The sequence below is a fragment of the Neophocaena asiaeorientalis genome, unplaced genomic scaffold (assembly GCF_003031525.2).
Source record: "Neophocaena asiaeorientalis asiaeorientalis breed wild unplaced genomic scaffold, Neophocaena_asiaeorientalis_V1.1 scaffold594, whole genome shotgun sequence".
Lineage (NCBI taxonomy): Eukaryota > Metazoa > Chordata > Mammalia > Artiodactyla > Phocoenidae > Neophocaena > Neophocaena asiaeorientalis.
The window spans coordinates 15,445-33,687 of record NW_020175066.1 but is presented as its reverse complement, the minus strand read 5'-3'; the positions used below and the strand labels follow the sequence as shown (position 1 = coordinate 33,687).

Sequence of the window (18,243 nt, the reverse complement as noted above, 5' to 3'; positions counted from 1 at the left end):
TCCTAGACCTATAAAAGTAATTGGGTTCTAATTCCTTTATATTGCTTATGGAGATTTTTCTGGATGGGCCAGGTAGAGTTGTATATTTGAGCTAAGTCTTTGATATATCACTGATTTAAAAATTTTGTTTCCAATACTTGCAAACCATCAATTTTTCTTCCAGTGTGTAAAGTCAATTCAAATAAATAAAAGAAAAGGAAATAGAAGAAAAAGGAGAACAACAGCTTCCGACTATGCTCGTTCAATTAGCCTCACAAATCACATAAAAATTTAAATTATGATATTAGGACAGAATGATCTAAACAGAGCAGTAAAGTTTACTTTTCACATAAACTAAGTTACAAAGATTAAAACAAACTATCATTTAAAGGACCTAGGGTCATACAGGGAGTAAAAAAGCACAATCTGAATTATTTTTTGATGCTAAACAGGAATTACATGAAATAAATTATGTTTTCCCAATGACTTTGTATCAACATATTTAGAGAGTTCATCATTAATCACATATTTATTGAGTATATTCTATATAGAAAGTACTTCAACCAGTCAGTATTCAACTTAATACTACTATTGACAAATGACAGTGAAAAACTTTTTGTGGAATAATTGTTTTTGGTCTATCAGAGAAGACCATTCAGTATTATATACAGAAACGGAGTCATTTAAAACGAAAAGGCATAACTATATTAAACAATCTATATATGCGTGTGTGTTCACACATACATATACATATACAAATATACACATACATACATAACTCAACAATATATTTTTTAAATGGATACCCCATAAACCAATTAATTTTGAAATTATCAATCAACCAAAGCCTAGACAAGTTTGCTAGTGTCAGTCTAACAGCATACTATTAATCTTCTACGTGAAAGATCTTCTTCTGATATTTAACATAGAAATTATCAGGCACAAAGTTATATTTGTGGAAAAGAGATGCTAGTTAATGTCCAAGATATTGAGAATGGTCATATGAAAAAGCCTACTCTTATTTTAGCTATCCAGCTGAAGCAGAAATCAGGTAAGTTATAGAAACATTCAATGGATCCTAAATGCTAAGAAACAAATCCAGAGCAGGTTAGATTTATCCCCAAATCAACAGGTAAAATTTCTGTCATTACTGGTGATTAAGAGATCATCTAGTCCAGTGTCTGCATGCATTAAAAAGAAATGTAAAGAAACACTCAGGTGCTAAAGAAATTTGAAGTGCTAACTCCATAGGTAACTGGTACCCGCTCCTTTAAAACAGCAAAGTCCCTAACTCAATCATAAACTTCAACTTATTAAATGTCTGTCCATGCCATCAAAACATCCCTGTATTATAGAAAATACACATAGCATGGGACTTCTCTCGTGGTTCAGTGGTTGAGAATCTGCCTTCCAATGCAGAGGACAAGGGTTCAATCCCTGGTTGGGGAACTAAAATCCCACATGCCGTGGGGCAACTAAGCCCACGCTCAGCAACTACTGAGCCCGTACGCCACTACAGAGCCCGCAAGCCGCAACTACTGAGCCCGTGCACTCTGGAGCCCGCACATCACAACTAGAGAGAAGCCCACGTGCCACAACTAGAGAAGCCCGCATGCTGCGATGAAGATCCCTCATGCCGCAACTAAGACCTGATGCAGCCAAATAATAAAATTTTTTAAAAAAGAGAAAATATACACAGAAAAATATGAATAAGAAAATCAGAACCAGGAAAAATATAAATAGAAAAGGTTTAAACTAGAGGAAAAGTAGAACACAAATATACTGGCAACAGTATTTTACATGGTTTTTTAATTAGGCTGCCAAGCAAAAAGAAAACAGCAATTAGTTATACCAGTTCCTCAAAGGAAACAAGGTTTTGTCACGTAGGGTTCCTTATAGGGGACAGAGAGTGGGCATTGTCCCAAACTACATCTCTACAATACCACAGAGGGGGTTACAGGTTTCTTGGAGCCAAATCAAATGGTCTAGCTAATGCAGTTTTCTATTAAATTGTATTAAAGGTAAACTCTAGATTAGTAATTCTTCCTAAGGACTACTTCCACACAAGAAAATCTCTTAAATTGAAAATTCACTTCAGATAATTATCTTTTCTTTGGCCAAACTTGTCATTTCAATGAGAGTTGCTGTTTTTTGTTTTTCACTATAACTTATATTGGGTTGGCCAAAAAGTTCATTCGGTTAGTGAATACATTGTTCAGTAAAATTCTTGGTGAAAATGAAAAAACGTGTCTTTTATTTTTACTTAAAACCGAACAAACATTTTGGCCAACCCAATATAAAAGACCACCATATTATATTTTAAAAGTAGCTAATACTTTCCCAGAATTGCTATATTTCAGTGGATTGAAATAGTGAAAGAAAAAGAAAAGAAAGGAATAAAGAAAATTTTGGCCAATCCTATGTTAAGAATTTAGGTTTTGTTCTAGATCATCTACTGTATCACTATGCTTTTCTTGGCATTTACTTACAAAATAAGGATAGTGCTCTTTATCACAAGTCTCCCATGTGAGACTAGTGAGATTTCTGTCAAGGTTTTTGAGATTAATAAGTAAATGTTGGTAAAGAGCTTTGCGATCTGTTGAAAGGAATTATAAGAAAATTACTATAAGTCCATTTCCTGACACGAAGGTAATACTGTTTTAAATAATGATAGTACTTAGTCTCCGATAAGATGTTAGTTTCCTTAAGGACTTAGATCTATACGATTATTTCTCTACATATAAAATAAAGCATTTTTCAAAAAAGAAAACGTTTTTTCTAGCAGTTAAAACTATATTCAATATCCTTTGATAAACCATAATGGAAAAGCATATGAAAAAGAATGTATATGTATGTATAACTGAGTCACTTTGCTGTATAGTAGTAATTAACTCAACACTGTAATTCAACTATACTTCAATAAAAAACAAATTAAAAAAGATGGGGGGACAGGTGCCATGCTAAGTCAGGCTCACTCATTCTATCTAGCAAAGCTTCTTTCCCCTCAGGCAATCTTCAAAGGAACACTTAATTCAAGAAAATCTTTACTGCCCTGGTTATGGATAATTTGTGCTTAATTTTTAGATTCTTAAGAATACTTTTATATTCTTCTGATTTCAAATCATGTTTTTTTTTGTGTTATGAAGCTTCTATGGAAATCCAAATAAAGAAAAAATGAAACAAAACAAAAACCTCACAATCTTTAGACATAAGAGGATAAATTAGACTGAGAAAAAGTCTATATTTTAACAAAAATACTACCTTCTAAAATATGAAGGATATCAAGGAAAACTATGAAAAATATATCAAAGGAGAATAAATTCAGTTTCAGCCAAATACTTATAAAAGTGCTTCCTATTATTACCACCCTTCTGGAAGCAAAGAGAGAGAGCTTATGCCACTTTCATAAGCGAAATCTATCCAAAGGGTTCAGTTTTAGAATGAGCCATCAAGAATAAAGATTTTTTTTTCTGGGACAATGTCATTTTAAAAATCACTCCAAAGAAGCAACATCTCAGGAAAAAGATATTTTTTTCCACTTTGCTTTTTCCTGTAGTTATGCTTAATTTTATCCATTAACTATGATGAAACCATTTTATTAATATCCATTGTGAAATTAGTATTGGGACTATCTTTAATGCCCTTAGGATATTTAGCATGGGTATCCAAAAAAAGAAAAAATCAACTTCCTTTCTCTTCAAATTTGAAGTTTCAGGACCATTTGCATTTATATTAACATAAATGGTATTTTATATTGTCTTCTTAGCTGATCTATGTATGATTAGTGGCATATATAAAACTTGTGAAAATATAAATCATGGTAACGTTGATTATTTAATGTTATCTTATTTCTGTTTGCTGACAAAAATGAAACTATGAAGGCTACAATAAAAGAACTACATCTAAACTATGCCTCATTTACATAGTCAAGAATGCACATGATCATAATCAATCTATGATAAAAAAATCAAAGATGTTTTATTTTATATAAAGATATTAAAACAAATGGGCATAAATAATTCTAAAAGAAATACTATAAGAATGTAACTGGTATGGGAAATCTGTGATTGTGTGTGTGTGTGTGATGCGGCAGAAAGGGGAATGATTTATAGAAGACAACATACGTGTGAAATTCCATACACTTCAAAATAATTACATAATGTAAGTCACTGAGAACTACTATCCAATAGAATCATGAAACTATTAGTCTTGAAGGGACTTAGGATAAACAAAAAACAAAATAAGAAAAAAAATATTGCTGTTTTAATAAAATCAGAATTTAAAAAAATCTACAACTATAAATGAACATACCAAGACAACTAAAGGTTGGACTTCAAATAACCTAGGAAAAAATCTTGGTAAAGAAACAGTCAAATTAACGAAACTCAATAGCTTACTCTCACATACGACTTATTCCAGTGATGGAAAGAAGACACTTAGTCTGTAAGTATAATTTAATCTGAAAATTATATTAAGTCACAGCACCTTATCATTTACAGCCCCCTGTAATACTAATTAAGAGTGTTAAACTGACAATACTGAATACCATAATTAGCATGACAGTGTCTAAAGATGGTAGCTGTTGATTTATATTTTCAAATAGCACTAATGAAGAATATAATTGATAATCCTTACCTCTTTAGGGAGCAAGGAAATGAAGTCTCGCTGAAACTGGGGTTCTATCACTTGCATCATATGTTTTACTTGTGTTGGTTCACAACTATCAATAAGTTCATCTAAAGCAAGCAATTTCTCTGGTCCACTCCAGCTCTATCAAAGAGGAATTAGAAATTTTTATCTATTATTTTAATAAATGTCTCAAATTATAAACTCATAAAGGAAAATCCACATCCACACACAACATAAAAAGTGGCTGCTTACAGAAGGCACTGAAGTGACAATCATTTAGTCTCATCAAGTTTATTAGCTACCTTTATTGTGTAAAAGTTTTTTTTAGGTTTGACAGAAAATATTTTTGCATTGTATTATTATAATTGTTATATGTTCGTTCATCTACCAGCAAGATACTGGTTGAGAAACCAAAATTTTATTCAGAAACATCGGTTTGGGCCACTAAGTAAATGAATTTTGACAGATGATTTTCCTCTCTTCCCTTTCTTTCTAGTGGGCACCATAAAACTTGATGGTTTTAGTAAGGCACTCATCTGAGACTGGCAGCATCAACTAGAGAAAAATTAATAACTGGATAGACTGTACATCTAACAAGTGTCTTCTACAAATTAAAAGGGCTTTGATTTGCTATGTGAAAATAATTTCAAATAAAAAACAGCAAACAAGGGCTTCCCTGGTGGCGCAGTGGTTGAGAGTCCGCCTGCCGAGGCAGGGGACACAGGTTCGTGCCCCGGTCTGGGAAGATCCCACATGCCGCGGAGCGGCTGGGCCCGTGAGCCATGGCCGCTGAGCCTGCATGTCCGGAGCCTGTGCTCCGCAACGGGAGAAGCCACAACAGTGAGAGGCGCGCGTACCGCAAAAAAAAAAAAAAAAAAAAAAAAAAAAAAAAAAGAAAAGAAAACAACAGAAAATGGTAGCTGACTTAGTAGTAAAATTAGAATATGAACAAAGGCTAAAAGAGGGTAAGAAATAAAGTATATGCTATGGAAAAACAAAAACAATTATACCTCAAAAATATGAGCTCCTTTAAACCATACTAAGGGGTTTGTTTCCCCAGTGTGGAACACCTGCACAGAAATGCCATGATTCTTAAAAGGAGAAACTAAAACGCCACATGAATCATTTAAAATGTTAGGACCTCCCCTCACAAAAATCAAGTAAAACATTTAAATAACCTTGAAACACTTAGGTGAAAAAACATCCTTGAGCAAGCTGATATAGTACCTTTGTGAATTATTATGTCCACTTTGGAAGTGGGAGAAGAGAGAACAATAGGTGAGGTTTGGAGCTAGAAAGATCTGGATTTTGACATTCCCTTTCTTGCTCAAACTAGGAACCTGGATTTTGTAACATGTGAAATAGATAATAGTTGAAAACTGAGATACTGAGGATACTGGAAGCCTTATTCAGAATATCAATACTTTTTAAAGTATTTCTTAAAATATTTATCAGAATCTACAATGAAATCTCATCTCTTCTTTCCTATCATAAAGTGTAGACTACACTAATACTAGCAAACATTTCAGTAGTATTTCCACAGTACTACTATATATGTATATCTCACTTAATCATCAATAAAAACCCTGGAGAATATCCTCATTTTACCATCAAATATGAGGAAACAGAGGCTCTAATAAGCTGTGTCCTTTCTTTTTACTTTGACACATACATATACCCAGAACATTCTCCTTGAGTACTCACTGTGTATCCTTTTCGGTTAGGGTGAGGATTTATACATAGAAGTTAAAAATACTCATATACATGTATATGCACACACATGACCAATTAAAAGCAGTTAATCTGAAGTTTATTTCACTCCATTTCCCTCACATAGCTTCAAATCCTGGTTCAAAACTTAATACCTCTTTGACAAAACCCATGCTGATCAATCGCCACTCATCCCTGACAGTACCAATACTATAAACTCTGAGTTACGGATTTATATTCCTCACAGGATTTGAGGTGGGTTTTTATAATATGCTGTTCCTCTCCATCTACATTATAAGAATTCATGGACACTAGTATAAAAACATGCCCATTCTGGGTGATGGATAACTATGCTGACTTGATTAAAATGCAGCTTTAATTAAGACACTTGATAGAATAATTTTAATGTAAACTTTTTAATCTCCTTTGCATATATGAATGCCAGCTTTACAGATATTTTTGGAAATATTTGGAAATATTTATGGTTAAATAAAGGTATGTGATCTTCTATGGTAAAAAGTGAGACATCTTTTAACATATTACTATTTATATTAATTATAATTTATATTCTATATAATTTAATATATTACTATTCTATATAAATTATAACTATTATGAATATTTCTAATTAAAGGTTAATATACAAGTTTCACGTTTTGTTTTTTTTCAGTTAACATATTATTACAGTGTTTAAAAAAGGAAGGAATAGAAAAACAGTATCAATACATGGTATATAACTGCTAACAGATGAAAAAATATCCTTTCCAGGATTTTAGGGGCTGGAGTATAGAACGAAAAAAGCCAGAACAGAAGATAAACAATTCAGATCTTAGATAAATGTTAGAAACTGTGTCAGAAACTTCTATATAGTTAAGGCAAAGTCCATGATGAAAATTATGCCCATAGAGCAAAATGCCTCTAAGACTTTAAACAATATTTTTATTCTGTTTTAAGATAATATTTAACAAGTTAAATAAAATTTAAATTATATTTCAATTTGAATTATACATATATTCAGCAGATGTTACTTTGTGACATTTTACTGAAAAGTATACAACTGACAAAGATTAGTAACAAGCTGTAATCTACAAAGTAAATGAGACTGTTTTCACTGACCATACATATCTGACAGTCCAATTACTTTAAGTCACATCTCTTAGATGGCTCCAGCAAAGGTCTGGACCATGTAGTCCCTAGCTTTTCTCTCTCCAGCCTGGATTTCTTTCCTGAACTCCAGACCTGTTTATAAAATTGCTTATTCAACATGTATTCTTGGGTATGTAATAGCAACTATATCCATGACCTTTCTCTTCAAATATGCATGTCCACAATCTTCCCTATTTCAGTAAGATGTAACTCTTATTATATTAGTTTGTTCAGGCCCAAAGCTCTGGAGTCATCCCCAACTCTCTTACTTTCACCATCAGATAGTTCTGATCCATCAGTGAATTCTAAGGCCTTAAAATTCAAAATATACCCAGAATCTGACTATTACTACATTGGTCTAAGCTACTATTGTCTCTCACCTGGGTTATTCCTATAACCTCTTACCCAGTCTCCCAGCTTCCCACCTTTGCCCTCCTAGTTCTGTTCTCCACAAAGCAGTCAGAGTGACCGTGCTAAAAGTCACTCACTCACTCTTCTGCTTGAAGCCCTCCAGTGGCTTCCCACTTCACTCCAAGTAAAAACCAAAGTTTTCAGGTTGGCCTACAAGGTTCTAATTTCCTATGCCTTTCCCTCGCTTACTCTTCTTTAGCCATAGATACTCTTTCTGTGCCTCAAACACACCCAGCATGCTCTGCTTCAGAGCCTTTTCACTTGCTGATCCCTGGACTATTCTTTCCCTAGACACCCACATGCTTTACTTCCCTACCTCCTTCTCTGAGACCTTCTCTGTGCAATTTTCTAAAACTTCAAACCAGTTTGAAATCCCCCAACCCCCTCCCTTTCCTGACTAGAGTTAAGTTCTCCAAAAAAGGGTTTTGTCTGTTTTGTTAATTACTGTATCCCAGATCCAAATTAGGGCCTAGCACCTAACAGATACTCAGTAAATATTTGTTGAATAAATGAATGAATCCCCAAAGAGTCAGGAAATACTGCACCAATGCTATCTTAAAACTCTTTCTTGGGCTTCCCTGGTGGTGCAGTGGTTGAGAGTCCGCCTGCCGATGCAGGGGACACGGGTTCGTGCCCCGGTCCGGGAAGATCCCACATGCCGCGGAGTGGCTGGGCCCGTGAGCCATGGCCGCTGAGCCTGCGCGTCCGGAGCCTGTGCTCCGCAACGGGAGAGGCCACAACAGTGAGAGGCCCGCGTACCGCAAAAACAAAAAAAACACAAGAAAAACAAACAAAAAAACCTCTTTCTTGAGAAAGTTTCTAATCTATGTACCTGATGGTATCACTGGGACCTGCTTGCTTAGTCTGGTTCCAAGACTGGTTCCCAGTTTTGATACATACATGGTTTAACAGCAAGGGAAGGATGTATTAACTTGAAAACCTTGCAGTTAATGACTATATTAAAATAAAATAATATTTTATTATTATTGGTGTGGATTGTTGAACCCACACCAATCTTTAATGAGGACTAGAGGAAAGAATACCGAATTGGGGATCAGGAAACACAACTTTTGGAGAAGATAACTGCCACTAATTAGGTTACAATTTACCTCTGCAGGCTTTAGTTTCTTTATCTGAAAAAGTGCTGGAAATTCTGATAATTATTTTATTTCTGCTCTGAAAAGTAGTTCTTCTGGAAAAGAAAAAAGCACTTTCCTTTGGTCTTTCATGGTAAAGTTACTGGGAACACATTGAAAGGGATAGGAAAAACATTCCAAAATCAGAAAGAATCAAGATAAACAAAATTTAATTTGTGGACAAAATTACAAATGCAAACTTGAAAATTCCCCATGGAAGCGGTATTTGATTTCAGGTAATAAAAGAATACCTGAAGGTAGTAGAGAAGAGTAGAAGGAGCACTGAACCGTAATCAGGGGCCAAGGTTTCACCAGTAAACTCACTGTGGAACTGCAGGGAAGCCCCTTAATTAGTCTGCGTCTCAGAGACCCCACCTGTATAATGAGGGGCTTGGCCAGACCAGGGGTTCCCAAGTGCTGTCTGAGTGGTGCAAGAATCATGGAGTCCTCCAGCCCACCATCAAAGAGTCTGATTCAATGGTCATGGTGGGGCTGAGGGCAGTTTATGCTTTAAATAACCAACTCATCCCGTATTGATGCGGATGATTCACAAACCAGCAGTGGTTATTAGTCTGGATGATCCCTGGTGGTATCTCATTCAGATATATATATTTTATGACTTTAGGCAGTCTAGCACCTGCATTTCATGTGGTAAAGAACTCACTTCTCTAGTACCTCCAGAAGATGGTTACTTAGTCTGTTTGAACAGTTCCAGGAGTGGAGACTTACTAGCTCCCATTCTACTCTGGGTCAGTTCAAATTGTTAAGTTCAACTTACACCAAAATCTGACTCAAAGAATATGATCCATGTTTTGTTTGCTGAAGAAACCAAGAATCAGTCTGATTCTACTTTTATACAAAAGTCTTTAAAACGTTAGACAGAAACAACATTTTTCCCTTAGTCTTCTCTGGCTAAATACACGACTTTCTTTAACTCTTCCTCACCCAACAGGGCTTCTTGATCATACTGTTTCAAATACAATGGCAAAGTATTACCGAATTCATTTTCTTTTGGTACCTTGCTGTTTTAACATGTCGTTGGCTAGCAAATAAAAGAGATCCAAATAAGTTAGAAAACATGTACAATTTCTAAGTGTTACCATAAAACTTGATTAAGTCCTTCAAAGGAATCGTTTTTACTCCACTTTTAATTTCAAAACACAGAAGTATTTTCTACTTTATCATTCAAAAAATATTATGGAGTATAACAGGCATTTTCAAAGTACATTCATAGTTTTAATACAATACAAATATGCTTTGATTAAAATAATGCTAATAATGTTAATCTGATGACATCTGCATGAAGCTAGTGTTAATAGCTTCTTTTAACACCTGAGAAAACTGAGGTTCACAAAGGCTATTTCTTAACCAAGAGAGGAAACTAACATTTATTGAGTTTCCACTGTACTTCCAAGAACAGCTTTAAGCACATTTACATGTTTTCTCCCTTTCGACAACTTTTTAGTGTTATATCTATTTTACAGAGGATAAGAACACAGGCAAAAGTAGTTACATAATATCAATGAAATTACCCAGTTATTAAGAGGGAAAGCCAGAATTTGTACTAAGAGCTTTTTCTTCTACGTCAAAGTGCTTCTCATTGTATCAGGATACCTCTGAATATCAGTTTCAACATCAGAGAATGTTAATGTTATTGGTGTCTTTACCTAGTCTACTATATGCAAGTGAAAAACTATATATTAACACTCAAATGACATAAACAAAATAAAAAAGTGACCAATCCTCTTCCCCCAAATTAACAATCTGAAAGCATCAACCTGGGGCTGCCAAAAAAAGCAGAATCAAGGGCAACTGAAAATTCAAACAGTACAAAATTTGTTTTTTTTTTTTTTTAGTTTTGTTTTTAATTGGCACTTCTATTTTAGAGTGGCATTCTGTTTCAGCTTCCCTTTTCCTAAAATGGTGTATCATTTGTTCTCATTCAATTTATAAATTGAGTACAGAGTACTTTATCAGAATAGATGGAGCTGGACCGAAACAATGCTGTATCACCATCTTAGGAGCAATAGCAGAACAGTAAGGGGACAAGCTCTCCCATTTTGCTTGTTATGCCACAGAAAAGTCATCATTAAATGCCCCCATAGCACATCTGTAGAAATCATGCCAGTTTAATTGTCCCTCAAGTATACCACGTAGGTCAACTCATGACTCCCCCACTTTACTATGAAATTATCTCTCTCTACAAGTTAAGCATTAAAGCATTGTAAGCCTTTAGGCAAAGGATTCATTTCTAGTTAGTTTGGCACCAGCCCTAAAAATTAAGGGCAGTGTACCACAATGAGGTCTTGGGTGTGTCAAGGCAGAAATGGAACTCAAAGGATTAAGGTCTTGATCTACCCCTCTAGCTGACCTTCTGTTGCTAGTAAACTTCTTTGCTACAGAATACTTATGTGAAAAAAAAAATATAGTACTACACCTGCAGGGATAATTCTATGTTATTCCTATTAACTGAGAACAAGTTTTCTACTTCTCCTATGAAAAGTGATCAAATGGGCCTTTTTATAGGACAAAAGCTAGCCTAATATAGTTTACTGAATATCATTAATTCTAAAAAAAACAAGTTTTTAAAATTACAATTAACATTTCTAAATTTGGGAGGCATCTAATAATCTATGGTATCTCAGATTTGATGACATACAGTATGTGGTAACACGAAGACGTTTCATTAAGAAAAGCATGAGTGAGCTAATAAACAAACCAACATTGTACAAAGGACTCCCTAAAACACCCTCACTGCAAAATAGAGCACAAATGCCCCCTACTATATATCAGTATTTGAGATAGTTCTCTTAAAACTGGTAAAAAAAAAACCCTAAATGGCTAGCAAAGAATATTCTGGGCCTCTGAAACATTGAAAAAAAATAGGTCCATACCACATACAAAATAAATCTCAGTCTAGACTACCTTCTGATAAGAAATAAAGCTTTGCATATAAAGTAAACATTTTGGAGGCTGTCTACAATGATGATAAAACTATTACTAATAGTGTAATTTTCCATCATGTTGGTACTTTCCTATAAAAACGATATGAAATCAGCCTCTGCATACTCTCAAGTGCTGTGCTGCTCACACTACACGTGCGTGCGAGCATGACAATCCACACCCATATTCCTGCCTCCTTGGCTTGATCAGAGATGATGCAAGGCTTTAAAGCATTTTTTTTAGGCTTTGTAAGTGTCTGAGTTCTATTTTCACCTCTAATTGGTGGGATACATCTCTTTTTAAAAGGATGTGACAGGGGCTTCCCTGGTGGTTAAAAAAAAAAAAAAAAAAAAAAAAAAGAATGTGACAAATAATTTAGAATTCTGAGGGCATGTGTAGGAAAAAATTAAAATAAAATTAAAAAATCATGAACCTAAGATAAAAGAACTCAGATGAGGGGAGGGAATGATCCTTAAGAAAAGGTAAGTTTAATTAACAAATGACTGTGAAAATAAAACGCAAAATCTTTGTAATTGTAGTGGTTCATAACATTATTGTAACAGTGAAGTATAACTTTTATGCCTCGAAGCCATAGATTCTCAACCTCAGCAATTGATATTTTGGGCTGGATAACTTTGTGTTGGGGGAGGCTGGCTGTTCCTTACACTGGCTCCACCCATCAGATGCCAGCAGTGTCCTACCCCCGACCCAGGCAGTTGTAAGAACTAAAAATGTTTCAACCAAGGGAAAATTTGCCCCCTGTCGAGACGTGCTGCTCTAACCTTTCAGTTATCAATCGAAAAACGAAGTTATCCTAATTTCTCTGAAATCACCTGAAGGGTAGAAAACAATTTTAAAAATCCATTTTAAATAAACATTGCTTCAAGTGAGTTTTCCAGCTCCAGAAGAAAAAAACTGGGACATTTACTTAGTTATTGCCCAGGTATTTAAAATATTGGGATTTATATAAACGGACACCATAAAAATACGAAATATCATATAAAATCTATGAAATATCTTCTTTTTCAACCATTATTCCCCTATGCATTCATAAAATACCATCAATAAAGTAGCCAGAGGTAAGGAAATATATTCATTTTACATTAGTACAGTGGCTAGTATCAGAGATACCTTCACTTTACATACTTTATATTATTTACTATTTACAAGGAATAATTAACCAAATGTTTAATTGATGCCAACTACTTTGCTAAATACTTGACTTCTATGTGTTATCTCACTAGAAGAAGAGATAAATCAATTTAATATCACTATCATGAGTTATAAAATTCATAAGATTCAAGGTTCGGTTGTAGCCAAACTTCCCGGTAAAATTCCCAAAACTTTAAATGCTAGTAAAATATAGTAATCAGAATTTTGAGCACAATAAGCCACACACAAGCATGGCACTGATGGAAAGAAGCTGCATCAACTCTTGGAGGCTACGAGGGTAACACTGATGGATAAGTTACCACTAGTGACTAATAGGCAGAGTTCTTACAATGCTTAACTTCCAAACAGTGCAGTTTAGAAAACAAGTACATTCAGTAATACCAGAAACCCAAACATAAAGGAGAAAAAGAAAGGTCTTATTATCTAAAAAGCAATAAACAATGCAAATGCACACTTACACAAAACAAGCACTGGACCCTCTTGATTAATATACCTAAAAATTAAAGTGAGTTCCCTTATTTTTAATAACATTTTTAATTGAGATATTCTTCACAAACATAAAATTCACCATTTAAGTGTACACTTCAATAGTTCCCAGCACACCCATCTTGCTGTGCAACCATCACCACTATCCAATTCCAGAAAACTTCCATCACCCCCAAAAGAAGCCCCATACCTATCGGCAGTTAGTCCCAACCTGCCCTCCTAACATCACCTCAATCACTAATCTCCTTTCTGTCTCTATGGATTTTCCTGTTCTGGATATTTCATATAATCATACATTATGTGGCCTTTTGTGTCTGGCTTCTTTTACTTAGCATAAGGTTTTCAAGGTTCATCCATGGTGTAGCATGTTCCTTTTCATGGCTGAATAATCCCTTATTTTTTGCAGCAAATAAGTGAAGCATTTCAAGTACTGTGTTTAGACATGTCACCTGAAACATTTTCAGCCACTCCTGGAGGCCTGTAGGTGGTTGGACAGATGTAATTCGGCGTCGTTGTTGCCCTTGGCCATTGGCTGCTCTCAGGTCTCCAAAAGTTGTCGGTGTTGCTGAACATGGTACGAGGCCAGCAGTACTACAAGAAAATACAAGAGTGGAGGCAAAGACAGATATTTATTAAGAACAATGGGCTCTAGTTTAATAAGAATGGGATGACACGGCGTATTTCAAACATCAGTCAAACTATTTATTTGCTTGTTCCCAGAGACCAAGGATGCACAAAACCTATTCTGCTATTGTAGAGTAAGTTTCCTCCCTCCTATATAACCACCTGTTTTTATCCCGGCACAGCTAATTGCAACCAAATGACAGAATCTCTATGGCAAAACTGTAAGTTGTTGGTAACATACAAATAATGTTAAAATATTTGCTTAGAAGATTCAGGTTCCACTTGCCTATGTCTGGTCTTCAGCATCATAATTAAACAAAAGTTTAAATTTCTTTCACAAAAAGGGGTGTGAGATTATTAATGCTTTAAAAAAAATCATATGTAGCAGTAGTCTGTTAAATGTTTTAGACATTTCACTAGTCACATTATTCCTTAAGTTTGCCCCAGATGCCTTTTAAGTTGTTTATAATATTTGTCTATTCCTCTCTAATTTCTATTGCTATGATTAAGCTTAGTCTAAATAATATTTAACAGGAATAAGCCTTGATTAGAAATGTGTTTACTCAAACAGGTAGGTAGGTAGAACTTATTATATGCAAAATTAAATACTGTAAAATGAGATCATTTTGGCTAAATACTTTTAGTCAGTAATTTAAATTTTGAGACAGTTAAAAAAAAACAAAACACCACAAACCTGAAATTCAATTAATTCTGCCACTAGTAAAATAAGAGATGATCTATCTCTAAAATTGTTCAACTCTCCTAAAAATGCCTAATAGCAGAAAAAGTAGTTAGAGCTATGTTATTAGTATATTAAACTTTGCTTTCTAATTTCAATGCCTAATTAAATTAGTTAAGCTCGAGGTAAGTACTGAACATCTCTATCTTAGAGACACGTGGAAAAAAAGGAGCAGAAAGATTCAGGTAACAAACCGTGTTTGTAAAATAATCTTCATTTTATTGAGCTATGACAGTAAAGTGTTTTAAATCCAAAGAACATATAAATTATATCCTAACAGTTAACTATCAAGCTCTGAAAAATTACTAATGAAACAACTCCAATTCTTTTCTATCCAGCATATCTCATTATGTTGCTTAAAAATGCATCTCAGTCACCAGATAATACAGAAAAATCTTCATATCTACCACCTTTAAATCTTTTAGCATTATACATCTAAGATGGTCTCTAACATTCAACAACTAAATCTATTTTTCTTTTATCAAATTTCAAAGGTAAGCTCTATTTTCTTCTCTGAAATGAAATAGGATGTGATTATAACTTAAATTTTCTAACAAAAATGATGAAAAATCATAGTTTCATCTTATTATTAGAAAATCTTTCAACAAAATTAAAGAACATCAAAAATACACTGATCAAGTCTCCAAAAAGACACGGCAATCAATACGCTGTCTAGTTTGCTTTAGTAAGACTGTGTGTTAAAAGGCTAAAAATAAAACTTTCACCTGTGCAGGTACTTTCTCAATAAAAAAGTCGGCAACTAAAGAAAAATTTTACTAAAATGTGTTCTGTGGTAAAAATTCAGCAGTCATTTATAAACTGTCTTAAAAACAACTGAACCATTTAATACTTTTGCCCTGGCATTAGCCATATTAATTGAAGACCAAAATTATATGGTTAACTGAAATCTATACATTAAAAAAAACAGCACATTTTAAACATTAAACTCAACTTTCTCATCCAAGAAACAGTTTATCAAGATTAGAAGAAAAAAAACAAAAATGAAGTGAATAGTTTCACTTGTCTATCACTCCACACCCTCTGGCGGAAGTGCCAAAACACAGTGAAATTGTCAAAAGGCAAAGCCTACATAAGAGGGAGGAAGGGAACAGTTAACATGGGAAAATCACACAAAAAGCATTTCCTGAGTAACCAAGAAATAGCTTTATTTTTCTCTTTTGTATCATTTTTGTATATAAAACTACTCTAATTATTATGATTTCTAAGTTTCACCAAAGAGCATCTGAAAGAAATATTTTCCACAACTGAATGAAGTAAAAGTATAAACTGGTTCCCTGGAAAAAAGAGATGCAATCTGTAACAATGTTCAATCACATAAACTTATGTCTGAGCAATGTTAATTTTATTGTATCTTGAAGAGTAAAAATAAATCTAAATCAAAATATTGAGGGGGAAAAAAAAGAAATGTCACCATAATGAAGTTCTTATGGTTTCTGTAACTTTCAATCAGTTATTTGAAGAAGTGACAGTTATGCAAAAAAGACCCCCCATAAAAGCCTTAAGATGCTTTTGTCATTTAAATTTTAAAATACCACATTCCAAATGACATCCAAAGCCATTTTTAATTAGCTTGGTAATAGATATTGTGCTTAAGTTAGCCTAATTAGCGTGAGAGTGGGAAAAGTTTTATACTGATGCAAAATCCAAAAATGATGGAATGGTGCAGGAAACAAAAGTACAGTTGTATTTAGTTGTTATGGAAACTATTCTACTGGTGTAGAAATGTATGTGTTAAAAACATAAGACTTACGAAGCAAATAAAGGGGGTTTCTAACATAGTAATCTCATGAAATAAGATTCAGTTAGTAATTGTGCGGTCTATTTCACTGCTAACAAATGTATCTTCAGTTATGCATATATAACTATCCACCCTAGAACAGCTGTTGCTATAGTAACAAGATACATTTGCTCATATCCATATTTTAGGATTTACTTTTTAGAATTCCTTAAAAATTATGATTTAAAAGTTTTGTAGATAAGAGAACTTCTGCTGTGTCTTACTTACTTCAATGTATTAGTAATATAAAGCCACAGTGGTAGTCATTCTTCTCCTTATTTAAAATGTATGTTTCTCAACTTTCAGTGATCTCAAAATGTGTTAAAACAGTCAACAGTATTAGTGACAGAATCATCAACTCTTTAACGAAACATGAGAATCATGAGAGAATGAATTATTATACTTAATATTACCTTGTATATTCTGAGACTTTGCATGGTTTCTTTCCCAAAGAAAAAGAGCGGACCTCAGAACCATGGTCCAACTTTCTTTTCATCTATAAGGTAAAACAAATGAGATATGTTTAAAAAAAATCACCTGTCCAACTATCAAATCTTAATGTTAGCATCAGTAATACTGAAAAAATTCTTAAGTTTTCATATGCCCGCAATGTTAATTAGGCATAGTTAATCCATATAGAAAATAAATGTTTCATACTTTCTTCTATTAGTTCTATTTTGTTTTACTCTTTACAAGACTGGAAAGGTGAATTTTCCCCCCTAATATTTGTCCAGAAGAACAGTGTGTGGTGATTTAAAAATTGATATCCATCGTATATATTCCTTGAGAGTACTATACCTTTCACATTTTCTAGTTTAAGAACCAACACAGAGGAACATGTCATGTTAACCCACACAGAAAAGAACCATATTTAATATACTGTTCTTAGTGATTTACATTTTCCTTTAAAAACATATTTTAAGAAAGATAAACAACAAATTCAAAATCAGAATGGAAGTAATAGTCACTGAATTTAAAACACATTATTATAAAAGGGTAAGGAGAATAATGTAAATAAAATACTCTTGAAAAGTAATTATGATAAGGCATAAAGCAATGAATATGGGCAATGAAGACAGTACAAAAAAGTAAGTCCATAATAAGAGGGAAATCTGGAGATGGTATAATAACGGTAAGAAAAAAGCCATCAATTGATATTTTACACAGAATACATAGCTCTACTGACAGATACTCACTCAGGACAAAATATTCTAACTTGAAAACCAACAAGAAAGACAGAAAGATTTAAAAAGAATGAGTTATGCATCTTTGTAAGGTATACCCGACATCTGTAGTTTTAAAGTATTTTATTATGCTATACAGGTATGTAATATTGTAAATATATTCAGAATTATATTTTGTTGTCATTAATACTGAAATATATATTTTTATATTTTACTATTGGTTAACTGAGGTCATCTTACTATAGATATGTTATAAAACTATAAAATAAGATCTGAGAAGATTCA

At 33.7% G+C, this 18,243-nt stretch overlaps 1 protein-coding gene across 1 annotated transcript in view; it reads right to left on the bottom strand.

Annotated features, from left to right (window-relative positions):
* LOC112412378 (F-box/WD repeat-containing protein 7) overlaps positions 1–17,270 on the bottom strand; it is a 29,380-nt gene extending 12,110 nt beyond the window's left edge. Inside the window, exons 1-3 of the mRNA XM_024764058.1 lie at positions 17,188–17,270; positions 14,063–14,204; positions 4,615–4,749 (exon numbers count right to left, since the gene is read on the bottom strand). Of these exons, the coding sequence (XP_024619826.1) occupies positions 4,615–4,749; positions 14,063–14,204; positions 17,188–17,270 (360 nt within the window). The remainder of the gene's footprint in view (positions 1–4,614; positions 4,750–14,062; positions 14,205–17,187) is intronic.
* Between the last annotated feature and the right edge of the window lie 973 nt (positions 17,271–18,243).